The 20,494-nt window shown below is 30.0% G+C and overlaps 1 protein-coding gene across 2 annotated transcripts in view; it reads right to left on the bottom strand.

Annotated features, from left to right (window-relative positions):
• LOC126772493 (uncharacterized) overlaps positions 1-20,494 on the bottom strand; it is a 36,405-nt gene that overhangs the window by 1,590 nt on the left and 14,321 nt on the right. The window contains exons 2-6 of one of the 2 annotated variants that reach the window (XM_050492887.1): positions 8,679-8,921; positions 5,928-6,063; positions 5,602-5,734; positions 999-1,089; positions 381-465 (exon numbers count right to left, since the gene is read on the bottom strand). In XM_050492887.1, coding sequence (XP_050348844.1) covers positions 381-465; positions 999-1,089; positions 5,602-5,734; positions 5,928-6,063; positions 8,679-8,921 — 688 coding nt within the window. The remainder of the gene's footprint in view (positions 1-380; positions 466-998; positions 1,090-5,601; positions 5,735-5,927; positions 6,064-8,678; positions 8,922-20,494) is intronic. The other variant, XM_050492895.1, reaches the window with a different exon arrangement.

The raw sequence follows: 20,494 nt of genomic DNA on the forward strand, positions 1-20,494 counted from the left end.
TAACACAAGTTTAATTACAGTTACATATAATTGCGCTTTTTGTTTCAGAAACGTCCATGCTCTTAATATTTGTCGTATATATGTAAATATGTATGTGTGGAAATATGTTTTTTTAATGTTATTTTATTACATTCTGGAATTCATTTCTCGAATTTTAATAGCATTTTTTTTTAATTGATACTAAATAATTAATTATAAATGCTACTTAACTGGAATGAACTTAATCCTAATTTAATTACAAAAATGATTATGTTTTAATAAAAATATAGTCAATTTTAAACAATTTTGAATCTATAATAGTACGAGTATTAAACAATTTGCAGTATAAATTTTATGAAGTCGTGACGATAATATTTTTTTTATTGTTCATTTTACTATACCTTTGAAATGTTCGTGAATCTCGGTACTGAGATGTGACGTGTTGCCGTGGAAGTGAGCAGCTATGAAGGGCCTTCTCTGACCTTCCTGCAAATGAATAAAAATTGTTGGTTAAATATATTTTGGTTGGGAAGTTTGATATTAAAGCAGTTTTGTAACAGTTAAGCAACTGGGGCCACCTGGTGGTAAATGATTTCTTAACTTATAGACACTGTCACTGTAAGAAGTACAAAGCACTCCTTACACCGTCAGTGCGCCTGAGACGTTTTATTGCGACGTGATATAGCAATACAAAGTACGGTATTGTAACCCACCCAGACCATGCAAAAAGCTTTAGAATGTTTTGAAGACCGTTTACTTTTATTCGTTATGTTTTCTTTATTTACTTTTATTTTCAATTAAATTTTAATTAATGTAAATTGAATGTTATTTTTTCTATTATCACAATTATTGTGAATATACCTAATGTCCAAAAATATGAATGAATTCCGTATACAATCCAGATTATTATTAGGCTGGAGATAACATACATTTTATTAATATGGAAGTAAATTAAATAAAATTATATATAATATAATATATAAAAAAAAATTATATATAAATAAAAAGGGTCAATTTACCTCATCATTACTGTTCCTGACAGTTCTGGACACGGTGTGTAGAGACAACTTGCCAGAAGTATCGCTTGGAATGAATTTTTTCGTTTTACGCCTGATGAAAATTTTAAAGCATATATTACAAATTATTTTGTATTTCTATAATTTTGTTTTTTATATAGAATACGAAGGCGGAGGAGCATATGGGCCACCTGATGGTAAGTGATCATCAACGCCCTTAGACATTGGCATTGTAAGAAATGTCAACCATCGCTTACATAGCCAATGCGCCACCAACCTTAGGAACTAAGATTTTATGTCCCTTGTGCCTGTAATTACACTGGCTCACTCACCCATCAAACCGGAACACAACAATATCAAGTACTGCTGTTTTGCGGTAGAATATCTAATGAGTTGGTGGTACCTACCCAGACGAGCTTGCACAAAGCCCTACAACCAGTCAATACCAAAATAATTAGGTATTGAATAATTATATATTTTTATCATCTTAAAAAACATTAAAAAATTCTTACGCCTTAATTTAAAAGGGTATTTTTTTGCAAAAATAATATTAATTAAAAATTAAAAATACATTAAGTAAGTTACATAACATACGACGTATTATAATAAGGTCTTTTTTAATATCGTATTACGAATAAGGTTTATTTACGTGATTAAGGTTTATTCACAACTTATAGACGTATATTGGACCATTAATTGTCAGAATTCGTTAACTATATGTGTATTAAATTAAAAAAGGCTACACAGATACTAATATTATGCAAACTAGTAATATGAAACTTTCTTAACAAAAACTCACAATGGCTTTTGTTACAACAAAGTAAATTTTTAAGCTGAACCCTGTTCGACGAGGATATTAAAGACTTTTTAATGAACAAACTTTTTAGCAAGCATAACTTTTAGATACCTACATTTAATTGTAGGAGTAAATACATTAAATTCAAATCTCTTATAACACTTACAAAATTAGTTTATTTACTTTTTTAATAATCATATTAAATGGACCACTCAATCGTAAAAGAGGTCACCTCACCGAGGCACGAGTTCACAGACATAAGTTCAATAATAATAGGAACCCTTCCATAATCCGTACGCTCCCAATCATTGGATCTAAGAAGTTCTATTTATCAAAGCTATGCCCCTTGGGCCCTTATGTAAATATTTAAACTGGCTCAGACATCGTTCAAAAAAACACAGTAATATAAATTATTAATGTTTGGCAGTAGAATAATTTGGTTCCCAATTGTCACATTAGTAGAATTAGAATCTAGTATTTCTACAATTAATTCAATTTTGCAAATACATGAAGCTATGGAAATTTGCCGATAATAATGTTTAATTATAGATGTTGTTCTAACCAAATGCGCTACTTGTTTTCCCTTAAATGATTATTATAGGTCGAACAGACCTGTTATATCTTGGTAAGAACAAACAGCTGTCTTGTATTGAATTACCGTGTATTGTAAATTACGTCTTATTTTCAATAGTTATGTAGTCGAATTAAATAGCTAATTTCATTACGTCTCTAACGTCAGTAACGTTATAAAAAATAAATTTAACATAATTTTTTCAACAACATCGAAAACAACAACAAAATATCAATTTGATTCATTGATATTAAAATATAGATATGGCTTTTATCAATGCGACTTTTAAATTTATGTATGTAAAATATAATAATTTCATATATAATATATATTCTGTAAGTTTTATTATTTGTAACTTTTAATGATTTAACACCCAAACCGCACCTCTTTCGCGAGTTCGTTACGCAGCGACGAGAAATGTACGGGAAATTATATCACACATGAAATTTAATACATCCATTATGATCAAAAACAAAAGAGTCTAAAGGCAGTGTTACATAACAAGTTTATTATATTAGAACGTGTAGAGTCGGCGTATTGATTTCGTCGCGACTCGGGATATCTTATATTACAAGTCTTTGTATAATGCTTGAGGATATTAAATTCACCATCGAGCTTAGTCACGCAGAAAAGAATTTCTATATTACTATCGACCGGCTCAGTTTAGGTAATATTCTATAATTATGTACTATCACATGATTATATTATGTATTTGCACTGAGCACGAGATATATTATAAATGGAAATTAAGCTCATGAAAATTCTGTGGTGCTTGCCTGGGTTTGAGCCAGCGATCACCATTTACGCGTTCTAACAACTGAGCCATCTCTGCTCTTTATCTTTAATAAAAAATATCAAAATTTAAGCGTGTGATTCTACAAGAAATTATGTTAAACATATAAGATCCGTTTATACCGAAAATTGAAGAATTTATTTTTAAGACGTATAAACATTTAAAAAAATACATTGTTAATTAAAGTTATATTTAAGTTATAAATAAAGCCTTATGAAGTCCTCAGTAGAGTATATTATTAAAGCTCTTTTAACTTATTCAAGTTTACAATGTACAAGTAATCGCATTTAAGTTCCAAGCATTTCCGCCTTATAATTTAGCAACAAACCGCGCTAATTGGAACGTAAAAAAACTTGCTATTAACTTACAACCTTTTTTAAAAGGAAATATTCTTGGTATTTGTTTCTTTGCATTTCAAGCTATTCATGAATATTGTTTTGATTTGTATAACCGACTGGCTTACTAATTAGCGTAATGTATTTACTACAACATAATTACGAGTAATATACTTTGTTAATATAAATGTAATAAAAATATAATAATTAGTTTTTATTAGTTCGCACTATGCCCGATTTTGTTTTTCCCACGTTATCAAACTACAGGTTGCCCAGAAGAGATAACTGTTGGTGAGGCCACTTTTGCATGCTTTATATTTAACCCGTAAGTTATTTTGTAGCATGAGTTTTGTCTGCTGTGTGAAATAAGAGTTAATTAATATATAATAAATAAAGTTGGTGAAGCCATCGTATATCTTAAATAATGAACGAAGTTGTCTTGTAATAGGGAACCCTAAAAACATGTCATACGTGTTCTCATAGTGAAACTTGATAGCAATTGCGGTTGCATTCCTTCACCACAGCGTAATCGCAAACCTTAAACGAGTTTTTACTACGAGATCATTTTTATAAAATGTTTTATATTTATATACACAATATTTTAAGAGCAATTCCATGCAGTATTAAACGTAATAGACATTTTCAACGTTACTCGCCATTACCTGGAAAGACTATGTTTTATTAATACAATGAAAGCAATTATTCGTCTTACAGTAAGTAAGTACTTATCACCTGACGGTAAACTATCTATTGCTATACATATTGACAATGTAAGAGAGACTTCATGAAAATTAAGAGATTTTAAATGTTATGTTCAATGTCTTTATTAGTTATGCTGGCTCACGGATCCCACAAACTTTTCAAGAAACATATATAGCATGTCATTTTGACTGTAGCTTAACTGAAGAATGGGTGACAGCCAGGCTTCTGAATCAATGTAAGAAGTTTTTTTTAAATATGTATTGGTCTCTTTATATACTGTGTACTGTGTACAAAATAACAATTCTATACAATGAGTGTTTACGGCTCTGTTGTGTATAACGTTAATGTTACGAGTAGTTCATCTCTATGTGATAACAAATAAGAAGTAATGTTTGTGAATTACATTTTGTTGAAACTGACCTAATAAAATACCTTTTAAGGTTTATGGGACGTCTTGAAATATTGGCCGTATAGTTTTAACGAGCATTATATGATAGCCGCAACTTAAAGATGTATATATAAGACTGGAGATTTTCAGTTTTACTAAACTAATCATAAAAATAAGTTTTGCGATAGCAAAGATTATAATAATTATATCCTAAAAATGTCTTATAATTCGCAGCACTAGTTTATGATTTTGACAACTTAATAAGTAAAGTATTTAAATGAAATAATACACAAACTAATTATAAATATTAAAATCATAATTATTACCAAGTAATAATTATTATTATTTGGTTAGATAATTAATATTTAGAAACAAGATTTCTGATACAAAAAAAATTAAAACAAACATTATAAAAATAATTTCGTAAAAGAAATAAAGAACTGAAAGAATGAAGATTTATGAACCATTTTCCTGAAAATGTTCTCGCAGACGTTGTTTGTACATAAGCTTAGTGGAACTTGGAAGCCGTTTTGTCTATAAGGAACTTACTTGTTCTTGATTTTAAGAATGCGAACACGATGCTATGAAATGACAGTAGAAGAGTATAATTTGAACGTAGCCATAATTAATATTAGCAACCAGACGAGAACTACAAACTACTATTTTGCCAAACTTGCCAAGCAGACTATGTGCTCAAGTTATCAAGATTGATGTGAAGTTCCAGTAGAGACAGTTATATTGATTAATTATTGTTTCAAATAGTAGTTTGAACTTACAGCTGAAAGCAGTCGGCATCAAAGTGATAAGAACAGACAAAGAAAAAATATATTAATTGTGAGTGTTGTTCATAATTTTAATTATTTGAGAGTGGGAAATCCATTTAATACAATTGATTCGATATAATTAACGATATTAAACAAATCTTTAGGATAATTTAGATGCATGTAAAAATACCAATACTTATTGTTTATAATAGCATCTTCAGCTTATTAGGTCACTCTAAAATAAATGAATACACTACCTCTCTTCCGTTTTGGAAATAGATTTAGGTGCCGAAAAGTCAACGATTTTCTCAGAAGTGCTGTCAGGGAACACACTACGTTTGTCACGAGTGCTTTGGTTTGCTTCTGTCGTCGGAAATAAGGACGGTAACGCTGAAAATTATTTAAAAAGTTAAATACATTTTAAATAATATGTCTGCTAACGAATGTTTCTTGAATAATACAATAATAAACTCAAACTTTCACAAAAAACTGTTTATCTTCTAATCAGGTGTTAATTTTTCAAGTAACATAGATATAACCTAAAAATAAGCATTATTATTTTAGTAAATAGTAAAATTCTTACCACTGTCAGGTATCTCCGGGTTCTCATTCAGTAAGCGTTTAATTTCTTTAATGTTGGACGCCTGACCCTGTTTGACGATCGCAACTGAATCGGTAAAGTCTTCAGGTTTCAAACGTACCATATTGGTTGTACCAATCTGTAATTTTATTAAATCAATAAACCATATTAAACTATGTACAATTGTTTCAGGAATAAAATCATTGTTTATATGAGTATGCAAAAGATAAGTGAAACTTGTATTTTTATAATTTAGTATAATGAATACATAACTTTGGTCAAATCAGTACAGTACAGTTTCCAAATTGTAACAATCAAAAAACATTTACAATTTTAGTAGCCGTTAGGAGCATCGTTTTGATAATTATTACGTTAGCAGAAATAAATTTTATACTCCGAATACTTTTACCCCGTAATACTTTCACCAAGAACTCTAATTCTAGAATAAAAAGTTTAAAAACTTGTTTTCTCGTGTTTCAGTCCTGTTACCTACGGTTCCCACTTTTAACGATTACCTGACAGGAGACAAGGCTAACTTAAAACTTGATGTAACATATTTTGTTATTGTTAATTTTCCTTATAATTTATTAGGTACCCCAATGATTTATCAGGCATCTTTAAATAAGAAAACAGAGGACAAATATTGATAAGATTCCCAATATTAAAAATGTTTATCGTTCGTAACATTCATAATGTTTATTTACATTTAATTAACATATTCGTCGCCTAAGCCGTTCTCCTAGAGATCTTTATTAAATTTCATACTGAAGAATGATAACAAGAAGATAAACGTTCGCCTCAAACTTAGGCAGTTTTCGTAATGTTACAAATCATGCTTTCAATAATATTATTAAACAACGTAATTATTTTATATAATTAATTTAAGATCCTAAGCAAAATTTCGTTGTAGGATTTCAATTCTTAAGATTTTTTGGATTATTCGCTTAAAATAATGTTTTAAGTTCACCATTATTAAAATTATTTTAGGTATACATTTTTATTTCAGTTAAAACATTTACTACAGGTTTCTTTCATTATTATACTAAATATAATAAAATAAAAAAAACTAAATCAAAATATATATAATATAATATTGATGTTATACTTATTATATTGAATAATAAGCTGATTGTCAACCATCGCTAATTTGAGAGGCACTTGAAGAAGAAAAATATTGAATAATATATATAATATTGTTGTAAATATATTATGATGATATATTTGCGAAGGTCTTATAACGAAATATTATTGTGTATTATATTAAATACTACACTGGTAATACTTAATATTGTTATTTATTGGGGCACTATTCGTGTAGTTGCGGTTAAAATAGTTAATAAATTAATCAAAAAATATTTGTCAGTTATGATATGACATTAAACTCTAAAGTATTAATTTATATAAAAATACAACATTCATTTACATTATGCCTTAAATAAATAAAAATAAAAAATAGTTACTGTACAAATCGTTACCGCCTAGAATGGTGGCAAGAGTGCTAGCAGCATTTCCACTTTGAATCGCAATTCCGATTCTCTGGGCGAAAAATTAACCAGCCCTCCTGTCACCAGGCAATAAGACGGAGTGTAATATTTTGATGAAAAGCTCTAAATAAATTATATTACCTCCATCAACTAGTAGATTAATAAAACGTTTATGCGTGCTATTGCTTGTAATTGTAGTTCTTATCTAGTTAAGCTAAAATCAATAACACAATCGCGCAGCGCACCCCGTTTAATCGACTCTAACCCGACTTTCAGACTAATCCCATTTAACATATTATTGTGTTGTATTTCGCGTTTAACGATAACACGGTAATTTATAAAGATACTCTAACTTCGAACTATTTTGGGCTTTATTTCTATCATCTTCCTCTAACGAAAATTGCAATCGAACTGATTTTTGGATAAATACAATTGAAACAAAGCTCCACTTTTTGTCATCTCCTCGGATTTTATTGCTATCATCAAATTCTAGTGCTATTATTAAATATATTATAAATATTACAATAAATTTGGTTACATGTCAGAATCATAAAACTTCAATTATATTGAGTTTTTGAAAGCCTCACAAGCTAGAACACTTTTAAAGTTCAATTTTGTGGAGTGAATTTCGTAGATAAGCTAACTCCAACTTGAACATTACCGTTTTTAATGATTTGTTCAGTAAAGTATCCGATTGCTTTATTATTTTATGAAAAAGTTAAAACGGTTGAAAGGCGAATATCCTCATTGAATAAGAAAAATACTGCGAAACGATTCTCTGACAGTTTTCAGAACGTGTATCTTTATGATTTGGGTCAATACAACTTTGTTGTTACCGGATCAGAATTAAATTATTTCTTTAGAATCCATTCGAGAGAAAATGTTTTGTGTGCTGAGTATACACAACCTACATTTCGAATGTTTTAATCTAATTTTAAATACAAATTTACATTGGAGTAAATTGAATATTGTTGAAAACGATTTATGTGTAGCATTACATTCATTACAAAAATATTTTCATAAATAAGCGTTTTATTTCGTCTACTCATTTATCTTGTGGTATATGTTGAAGGTAAAAGTATGTATCGAAAGTTTGTGTCTAACGTCACTCACCAATAAAAGAGGAGTCGAACTCCTCTTTTATTGGAAATTTTAATATTGATTCTTATGACTGATTCCTGTTGTGGCAAATATTCTCAAAAAGACTAGCCAAATACGTAGGATATTTCGAGTTTTATATATTAGTTTAATAAACCACTACATGACCTACGTAGAATTGCATTGTTTTAAATCCACTTACTTTTTCCCGCCGCCGATCATAATCGGGGTACCAGTCACCACTCTCCGCGTCTTCATCATCATCGTATATATCTTCATCGTCAGCAAGCTGGGTATCATCTTCTAAAACAGTTAAGCCATGTAATTTTTCTAGGGACTCGAAGCTCTGTTTGTCCTTGTTTGCGCCTTTAGGGTTCTCAACTAGATTGCTGTCTTGGTCATCATCAGCGTAAATCTGCGGAAAAAAAGCAATAAAGTCTGTAAATAATAAACTTCACAGCCTTTTAAGCTTCAAAGTTATAAAGACGTGATAAATATTTAGATATAGAGACAGTTCTATAATCAATTATAACATGTTTCTTTTGATTATTAATGTTTAAACTTGTGGAGAACACACACACACAAAATTAATAAAACAATATATATATATATATATATATATATATATATATATATATATATATAACAATTAATATTAATTACGACGCAAACCCGAGTGGACGGCGTTGTTAAAAAGTACCGATGGCTTGTGCCTACGCGCCGTCCGCGATCGTCGCAGCGGGCAGTGATTTTTTACTTGCATTACCCTCCACAATATACTTCGATCGCCCTTAATATAATTGTTTTCTCGTCTATGTTAAATTATAGTTAATGCAATTCCGAATATTCTTTCCGTTCTGATTACCGTGATTGACTTTATATGTATGTTAGTGTTCTCCTGACTGTATTGTGTTGTGAATTATATGTGTACGTCTGAATTAATTAGTGACTTTTATTTCGTCCGGTAATAGGCTATCCAACACATTGTTAAGTGTTAGTTGCATTTGAACTGCTATCACAACTAAAAACATACCGATATGGATGCAAATAACGAATATCCACCCGTTTATCAATTTGCAGATATATGTACATACATGGTACCAAAATGCTTTATTATGCTTGTTATGTAAGCAATATAAAATAAACCCTCTCGGATGAAATACTGCCAGACGCCATCAATCTCATGTCACTCATTAGCTAACTTATTTTTAGGTACCTTTAGCATGTTACCCGTGGTAACGTTACTTTCACGTTGGCGTCACTTTCCTTTGATGGATTATTGGGTACGCTACATACAAGGTAAATACATACAGCCTCTATATTATATCATCAGTTAAATTGATATTTTATTACATTATTACATATCCTAATGATTATAAGCATTCCCGCCGACATACCACGTGATTATGATTTGTATATAACAGCTATTTGTAATATTGGTTGTACTCAATGTTAATGGTTCTTGTGTAATATTTTGAATATTTTATATTATTATAACCATTATCATACTTACCAAATATATCAATCAATAATAATATGTCATAGACGTGATCACGAACAATCGTGAATAAATTAAACTAATATTATAAGTGTACCATAATATTGCAAAAAATCGAGTGTTCCAAACACACTTATTGTGTTAATTTTGAATTATATTCGTTATTCAATCCAACTCAAATAATTCTGACGAATGTAATTTATAAAAACGTCTATAATCTGACGCATGGAATGGCAAAGCTTTTTTTAACTATTTTTATTTAGATAAAAGGATAAACGTAGGCAGTAGCCTATACTGTAATTTACGTCTACCAAAGTGTCCAAAGAGCTGGCTTTTTAATAAAATTTCCTTCATTACCGATCATATTTATAAACATAAAAGATTGAAATATTTTGTTTATAGTTATTAAACGAAACCCGAAGCATTAAAAGCTTAGTTTCAAAAATAAAATAATCGTTTCATTTGATCGCTATTACAAGCAAGGACGGGATTTAATGTTCTTGTAGCGTGTTTTATTGGTTTTATGATTGAATAGAACATTTATAACAAACAGCTGCATTATTTGACGATTGATTGCTTTTAAAACAATCTCATTTAATAGCTCGAAATAAAACGTTTCAACCCTTTACAGTGACTATTTAATTTTTATATTTTAATTTTGGATAATATTTTGGTTTTACTTATTTGAATAATGTCTGATTTTTTTTCTAACAATAACTACAATATATATATACACATTAAATATTATATTATTATAAGCCTTCGTAAAATTCATACTTTTAGATGACGAAGACTAAATTTTTGGAAAACATCTTAATTACAACCAAATGTCGCTCAGTTTTAAAATAATTTGGACAGCTAATGAAGTTACATAGATTACACAGCGCGTTAACTTTAAGCACTTCGATCGAATTTCGATAAAAAGTAATTAACTTCGACGAAATATCATTATAATTGAACGCATGATTAACATTGCCCATCTGGTCCATATTGACATCATAATAATTATAGAACCACTGTTTAAAGTAATCACTGCATATTATAAATCAAAGTACCCCGCCATGTCTGTCTATTGGGATATACTCAAAAACTAACAAACTGATTTCCATGCGGCCCATCAATGGAATGAGTGAGAGAAGCGTTAAGTATGTTACATATCTATCTTTTACAAAATCTAAAAATCTAAATAAATTATATATAATGATAAATTCACTATTTTAAGCAATATTGCAATTTACATAATGTGTTTAGTTGTATAAAATGTCAAATAAAAATCTAAGAATCTTGAAACAGACGACTCAAGATTCCAATACGATGCGACGGAAGTTAATACATTCTGTCAACAAATGTGGCCCGATACGCTACTTATTCTTTAACTGCAATTATAATATATATAGGTATTCTAATATATTATTAATATAATATTAAGTATTCTAATATTCTCTAACCTTAACAAGTTTCATAGTCAGTATAGTGTTTTTTATTCTATAATTTTCATTGTTTCAAAATCTTTTAATATGGTCATATATTTATTACATAATCAAAGTATTTACATATGTAAGAATAGAGCCATGTTTATGTTGCAAGCATCTATTTTAAATAAAACTTATCTTTCTGATTGATTTTCGGCTATGGCTGCTAATATCAATGGCTAACCGACTCCACTGTTATACTGCATTAATCTAATGTGTTTGCGAGCACAAATGCAATGTCTATTCCTTCATTCAATACGACAATTCGATAAGAAATCAAGAGCAAGACAAAAGGATTAACCTTCCCGTGCCTCACAAAGCTCTCGTGGCTAAAATAATATTTATTTATATAAATTATAAATGACAAAACAATTATGAAATATAAATAAAAAACAAATTTACGGATTTAAAAATATATGTTTGTAATTTATTCACGGATCAGGGTAAGAGAATTAGGGGCGTTTAAATTTATGCCCGCAATCAATTGGAGCGCTTAAATTGGTTTTGACGGGCCGCGTGCCACTGCGGCTCCTATTATATCTATGGCGCAATACTTTTATTTAGAATATAATTAAATAACATATAATCTATATAATATCATAAAATAATTATATTTTTAGAATAACTATACCTTCTTATATTATACCTAAATTTAGGATTCAATCCTTAAATAACCCAAGCGGGCTTTATGCAAGCTTTCCTGGGTACCACACACTCACATCAGATATTCTACCACTAAACAGCAATACTTGGTAGTATAGTGTCCTGGTTTGAAGAGGGAGTAAGTCAGGGTAACTACAGGTACAAGGGACATAATATTTCAGTTCACTAGGTTGATGGCGCATTGGTGTTTAATAAAAGGAATGGTTAATATTTCTTACAGCGCCAATGTCTATGGGAGGTGGTGACCACTTACTACCAGGTGGCCCATTTGCCCGTTCGCTTACCTATTTTATGAAAAAACTTACAAAAATAAATAAAAGACATAAATATATTGAAAACATTTTTTCAATGAAATTATGAGTCGAAATTCTTTATAACACCATTAAATTATTAGTTGCATCTCATGACTATGCCTATGAATATTTATCGTTGTAGTTCATCCATTAAATTTTTAAGTCCATGATCAAGAGCTATCTTTACATTCAGGATTTACGTGTCAGTGATGGAATGCGTTTTTAAACGTTTTAACACGCTCATATATCTTATCAAAAGATATTGAACACATTCACTTTTGAAAGCTCACAGCCATGTATTGAACCCGATAATTTATTTATAAATAGACCATAAATAAAGAGCATAAATATTAAATAAATAGACAGAGTCTTAGGCGAGAGTGAATTTGAAGTGAAAAATGGCATGTGGTAATAAAATCATTTATTAGCACATGTGCCATCTCCTATAAACCAACTTGTCGATAGAAATACTATGGCTCCCATTGCTACATCTCAATGCAACCAGAGCGTGAATTTTCCCGGCTGGCATCGCGTCAGCAGCTAATAAGAACGGACGTTAGTCCTTTGTTTTTAAGATCATTGAACTTATATCAAAATAATTCGTTAATACGAATACATAATTCACAAAGCGTGACCCGCTTATGATTTCTCATAAGTGTTTTTAAAACCACTAAACATTGATGTCACGTCCTGGTTCGCTAAAATAAATTGACTTTTAGGAATGATAAAGACTAACGGTAATGGAACGGATAAGTGGATCAAGTTTCATTTCCTCGTCGCCCGCCTGACCTGCTAGCGCAAAATGGCGGACGGGAACGTATCAATCCAATTGTAAATGCAGCTGTTTTAAATTGGAATTAAATTGGGAAACTGTTCTCGTACCTCTCATAGATAGCTCAACAATTAAAATTTCAACGCTTTGAGCTATCCATAATTATAATGAAAAATCTAAAACATATAGCACAATAGATAATTGGCATACATTTAAGTCTCGACTAGTTTTACTATACATAAGTAATATATCGGTAATTTATTTGAACTGATTTGACCGCTAATATTAAAGATCCGTCACAAAAATGAAATGAATGTCTACATTTAAATTGAACGCTTATATAATTCAACAAAGCTTTTCGGAAATAGATACGAATGTAACAATTTCATCCCCGAATATGACCTTGGACTCTCTCGCCCACATTTGTGACGCATGCTCACTAGAGTACGATGCCTAGGTATCCTACAGCATCATACTATATGTATATATGTTCAATATAATACTTCGCAGCTCACCAATTCCACGACCGCCTCAGGGCAAAATATTTGAAATGGATGCGCGTGGCACCTCTTTAGAACACACGATTATATTTATATAAGTGTCTGTAGTGCTTATATATTCTATTCCTTTTATTAAACATATCTGTAGGTACATATATTCGTTTTAGCTGTATTAAATAATTTTAAACATTTGAAGCACCCATCGGCGTCATGTCTGTCCCAGCGAGACGACTAAAATAAAGCATCAAATCAAATTAAAAAAAATATTAATCCATTGATAATAGATTAAGAGAAGAAAAGGTTTTTTCAAATTCCAATTTTTAATGTTTTATAGATTAAGCTGTGCGTTAATAAAATAAGCCAATCGAATCAATCGACAGGTAGTAGATTCCTCGTAGATTAACATATTAGTTATAAAAATTTAGTTACTTATCTATACCTACTGTTAGAGTAAGTTAAACAGTTAACATTTTACAAAATGAAAATACTAAAACTTTCATTATAATAACAAACACGTGAAATGTTATTAATGAACTATTTACCTCGCTGGGCTATTTCTTATTTCATGGCGTGTCTAACTGGGCCAGAGCCAAATCGATACGGATTTTATTAAAAACATTCGCAATGAAAAGTGGCAATTTGCCAGTAAACTGTTTCATTCACCTTCATAATATGATATCAACAATTAATCCTGTATAAAACTAACAATTAACAATATGCTATTTCCAAATTATATCTATGATATATGTTGTTTGCATTTGAAACACTTGAACCTTGAAGAATTAATGCGAAAAAAAAAATTGAAAGTATCTGACGGCGTCTATATGTACGTGACAGAAGCGTTGGTTAATTTTACGCCTAAAACATCGGAATTACGATTTAACGAGGAAATTCTGCTAGCATCTGTGCCACAATTCCAAGCAGTCAATAATGACTGCTTGGAATCTGCAATAATGACTGCTTGAAATTGGAATCTTGGAATTTGCAACACATATAAATGTGATGTATTATACGTTACCAGATAATTTTGTAAGAACTTTTAGTTTATAATAAATCTACATAGATTGCAGACTGTCGAAAATTTTGAAAGGAGCATATTGTTTTCAATTTGAGTAAAATTATAAACAAATTAACCTTACCAGCCTTAAAGATTATATACTACAGAAATTTTATGCGTTTGATTGTAAATTGAATGATCCGTTAACAATTTTTCGACAGTTTAGATCAATCTAGACAAGACTTATATATTATATATACTTACATTATTACGGTCTTTACAATTTTACCGTGGCCTCAATGTTAATAAAATTTGTATATAATTTTTTGTTTCACTAAATACTTTCAATACGTAAACATATCGTTACTAACTTACACACATATTTAATTAGATTAGAGAAAACAACATTTATAACTAACACAAACGTTAAAATACTTAAACGTAACTAACGATTAAGCATTTTTAATTAAATTAAAACAACCTGTGAATGGCCCACTGCTGGGCTAAGGCCTCCTCTCCCTTTTTGAGGAGAAGGTTTAGAGCTTATTCCACTACGCTGCTCCAATGCAGGTTGGTGGAATACACATGTGGCAGAATTTCCGTGAAATTAGAAACATGTAGGTTCCCTCACGATGTTTTTCTTCACCGTCAAGCAAGAGATGAATTATAATCACAAATTAAGTACATAAAAACAGTTGTGCTTGCCCGGAATTGAACCCACGATCATCGGTTAAGATTCACGCGTTCTTACCACTGGGCCATCTCAGCTCAATTTTCATATTAAAACAGATTTCAATATAATAAAACTTTCAGAGATTGTTTACATATTTGTTTTATTATTCTTTGTCTCAAACTCAAAAGTTTGTAAGGTACTTTTAATATAATTTAGAATGTTAAAGTTCATGATGTTTTGTAACTTCTTTTTTATTATGTTAATAATAATTATGCGTAAATACTCTGCTCTTTTTTCAGTACGTTGTACGTCAAATATTTTGACAGAAGATAATTTTGGTCAGATTCGACAAAGAGACTCAATCATTATATACGGAACTGAAAAAGAAATAAATACTTAGCTTACTTTTGAGAATAACCATTAAAATAGGATTCATGACATTCAAATTGATCTTCTTCAGCTTCGATTGCAAGATGTATTTATATGTGATTTATTTTACTGCAATAACTTGAAATATATAAAAGAATATATTAAACAAAATTGGCTTTTTTTCAAAAATTTCTTGTCATCACATTTCGTTCATTTGAGAATAGTAATGAAATTATTAATTGCAATTAAAAGTAATAAGACATGACTGTAATTTCATAAACATAAAAACGTTGAAAAAGACATGTTAGCGATGTTCAGGGAATTTCCAAGCTAGTGATTTTACACTTTAATATCGCCAAAACTGATCGCTCCGAACAGAATTAAGCGGATTCATTAAACCATCGCATTCCTTGCAATACCTAATGTCTAAAACCGGTTATTTTGGCTGAAATATGGTATTTATTGTATATTGACTTCATGTTTTTTACCTTAATTTACTAATATTACATTAAATATTCTTTTAAATACCTAATCAAACTTTCTTAGAAATATTGTTTTATTAAACGTTTAAGTGAGATTTTATTTTTTATGTCAATATCGTAATTAAAAATACACATACATAGATTAAGATATATGGCGGTGTTTATATTGATAAAAACCGCAATCTTCATAATAATGAAGATAATAATTATAAATACATTCGTACCTATATATTTAAAAAAACGTCATACCAGAGTTGAGTCCATATTATAGACTTGGTGTGTTATATAAATGAGTGTATATTACTTTGAATTTTATCATATATTCCATCCGACGGAAACAAATTTTGATAAAAATATAGGCAAGCAAAGCAAATATACGTATTTTTCTTCCCTATATATCGTATTTACAATCGATTAAGTCAGGATACTACCGGATTTTACTAGTAGTAGGTAGGACTTTGTGCAAGCTCGTCTGAGTAGGTACCACCCACTCATCAGATATTCTACCGCAAAACAGCAGTACTTGGTATTGTTGTGTTCCGGTTTGAAATGGGCGTTTGTGACCACTTACCATCAGGTGGCCCATATGCTCGTCTACCTACCTATTCTATAAAAAAAAAACCTCCTGACTTAATCGCTTAAATATAAAATAAATTTAATAAAACTAACGAAAATATAATAATCCCATAATTGGTTTTATAGCGTTCCAAATTATATGTAAGCCGTCATTATTATTATAACGGCTTACATACAATACCCCTGGTTATTGATATAAATTATGATTCAACGCGTGAGCAAGTATTTATCAATTCAGGCTACAGAGTTGTCGCTACTGTGTTTCCTGAACTGTGACGTTCTTAATGAGCTCATAAAACCGCAAAAGTATAACAAATGTGAGGAATATTTGTTTGTATACAGGATATCTACAAATATTGTCATCATTACCCTTGCTAGTCTCAGGCGCAAATGCTTGCCAAAAAGCAGTGTATGGAGTGCGGGACGGGACTCTCGAATCTGCTTTTTAGCACTTTTTTGTTGAAGCTATGAAACGCATTGTTACAGTCAATTGCTTGAGGATCTGTGTCACAGATTTTAGAAATTGTGAGATTGTCTAGAAATTTATCCTAATTTATATGCATCTGATCGTATAATAATCGTATAAATCAACTAAATACGCTGTGTAACAATTTAAAAAAGTGCCACTTCCAAGATCTCATATTTATAGAAATATCATTCTTAGGTAAAGTTTTTTGGTACCAAGGAACAATTATAACAATTTTAGCACTAGAATTAAAAAAAAGACTCGATGAGCCTGTGCTTGTTTAATTAGCTGAACTAAATATTTCATTTATCGCAATAAGGTCGCTCTACTATATTATATGTAATTGCAATATGACGCATTATTTATTGTAAGAATAACAAGTTAAAATCTTCACTGCGTAATTTTAGTATTAACAATTAAATTAATAAATGCAAATTGTCAAAAAATATTATTCTGAATTATATGTATCTAATAAATTGATAAAGCTATATACGTCTTTTTCCGACGGTACTTTCTAAACGGAAAATCAGCTGTCAAATGAATTTTAGGGTATTACGTTTTAGTACATGAGCTGGTAAAAGGCTTTTTGCTCTCCTTTTGATATTATATTAGCAAACTGTAAGTATATTTTTCTATGCTTTTCGCTTACATTACATGTCAATAGAATACTGAAAAGTTATTGCTAATTATTTTCAAAAATGTAATCAAGCTACCCCCTTAGTTTTGTTCCAAATTTTCTTGGACTATCTACATGACAGTTCCCTTTAGCCAAAGCAAATGCCCAAACCGAAAAATGATTATTATCATGTATCATAAAATTTCATTAAACGATCACGATTTGTTACAGTATTGTCGATACTCTAACAAATCGTGTTTACGTTAATTGTTTGCCTTATTTTTATATGGATTAACCTTTTAAAAACTGTCAATGACTGTAATCAATTTTACAATATAACTTATTTGGGTTTAATTTAAACGTTCATTGGTTATTACGTCATTAGCTGCTTCCGACAATTCGGATATAAATCAATAGCTCAATCGTTTTTTTAACTTTTATCAGTGTTTCAGAAACTGCAGGCATATTTAGTACTTGCTTGATTAAGGTTTTGATTTACTATTTGTAATTGATTAATGGGTAAGGGTGTAATTAATCCTACGACAACGGAATATCAAAAGCTTTACTAAGAAGAAAACAAAAGCAAACGTCTTTGAAAGCTTTGATAGTGTAACTCGATCACATCTTAACGACTGAAGGGATTTAATTACAAGATAAGTACTGGAAATCAATAACACCAAACTAATAACGTATTTGGTAGATAATTAATTATATTATAGTAGAGCGATAAAATAGCCAATTAAATATAAACTCAGTAGAGCTTTCATTGGATATGATATTAAATGTACCCGTGCATGATGCGCTTCACGGTGTGTTATGACGCAAGCGACATGAGGACGCAAAATCGTATTAACCCACATATTCGACTGAAATAGAACCGCCGCGAAATATTTCCCTTCGAAAATTCGTGTTTGGCATCCGTGTCGACCGCTATGCAATTTGCAAGGAATCTATTTTTGGTAATGCCGCAGAATACAAAAACATCTCTATAAGGCAACCTGTCTCCTAACTTGTTTTTAGATTGTTGAAATAAATGTTAATATCACAGTTTTATACAATATTGTATGGGCTTATTTAAAATAATACAGCGTAAAAGAGCCGAGATAGCTCAATGGTATACGTGCATTTTAACCGAAGATTAAGGGTTTAAACCTGAAGCAAAACACGGTCCGACATATATGGGTTATGTTATTAAATTCTGCCACGAGAAGAAAGAAGGTATTTGTCCAGAAGTGGCATATTAACATGCTATTACTCTACTTAATATTCACTTTATTCAATATATTATTACTATGTCTCACCATGTTTTAAAATGTTATTACATATAATTACCATCTCTAATTAATAATTAACTCCTGAAAATAAAATCATAGAAATAAGTCCGCACATTCGATAAAGAATTAACCAATCATTCATTAATTTATGGCTACCATCAATTAGAGATTGATTGATTGATAATGACCTGCGCAGTATAGTGTAGAGGAAGTTACTATAATTTATATAAGCAGTAGATTGCTTGTTGCTTGTGATGTCAAAAGTATATTTAAACGTTATTTTAAAATAATCATTAATTGAAGTAATATTATTGTATAGATAAAAAAGCGTGGAGTTTTCGTTGATATTAATATAAGATATGTAAAAATCATTGTATATAGATGGCGTATGCAATTTGATGTCTAAAAAAGAGTAATTACGAAGTTTCTCTCGGTAGAATAAAAATTCTGACGGTAGGTTTATATTTCGTTTAATCTTACTATTTGACGTTTCAAAGGTTTTTGTAAAATAAAAGTATCCTTGTATAAGATTTATTTGATTATGATGTTTTTGATAATACGTTTTTACTTCCATATTGAAGAATGATAATTATTTAAGATATATATCTATTTATATCAAATTAATTTTATTTTCTACCGAAACTGAGACAAGAGAAGCTGGAAGCAGTAATACGTATTGTTTGGTTGCGAATGTCAGATACGTAAGTATTTGTACATTAAAACAAGTATACATGTAGTAAATTGGTAACAGTAATAGGAACTTAGTAAACTCATCTAATAATTTCTATTAATATAACACTAGTTTCCGCCCGCCACTTCGCCCGCGAGTGAGCGAAGGACGGATGATAGGTACCAAACGTCCTTTTCTGTATTCCTGACAACGTATATGAATAATTTCATGATAATTGGTTGAATAGTTAAGATGAGAAAGCGTAACAAACAAATAAACTAATAAACAAACTCGCTTTCCCATTTATAATATTAGTAAAGATAATTAATGCCAGAAACGGATGATGAAAATTATGAAACATTTTAAATTTTAAGATGACTACATCGTCACCTTGAAGTTTAAATTATATTTTGTAAGGGAAATCCGGTTTTTTATTTTTTACCTTACTAAGCGTATTTTTTTTTATTGACAAATTAATTTTATTCCAGAGCATTAAAGACATTTTATATATGTTCATATTTTTATTGTAAGTTATGTTTTATTCTTAAAAATAAGCAATAATAATAATTTTATTTTTGATTTTTTTGTTCGGTCGATTTAAACGAGCCAATCTATTTCGTAACCAATTTCTCGATCTGCGACCTATCATGATATACATATGTATGTA

Source organism: Nymphalis io, chromosome 1, assembly GCF_905147045.1.
Source record: "Nymphalis io chromosome 1, ilAglIoxx1.1, whole genome shotgun sequence".
Lineage (NCBI taxonomy): Eukaryota > Metazoa > Arthropoda > Insecta > Lepidoptera > Nymphalidae > Nymphalis > Nymphalis io.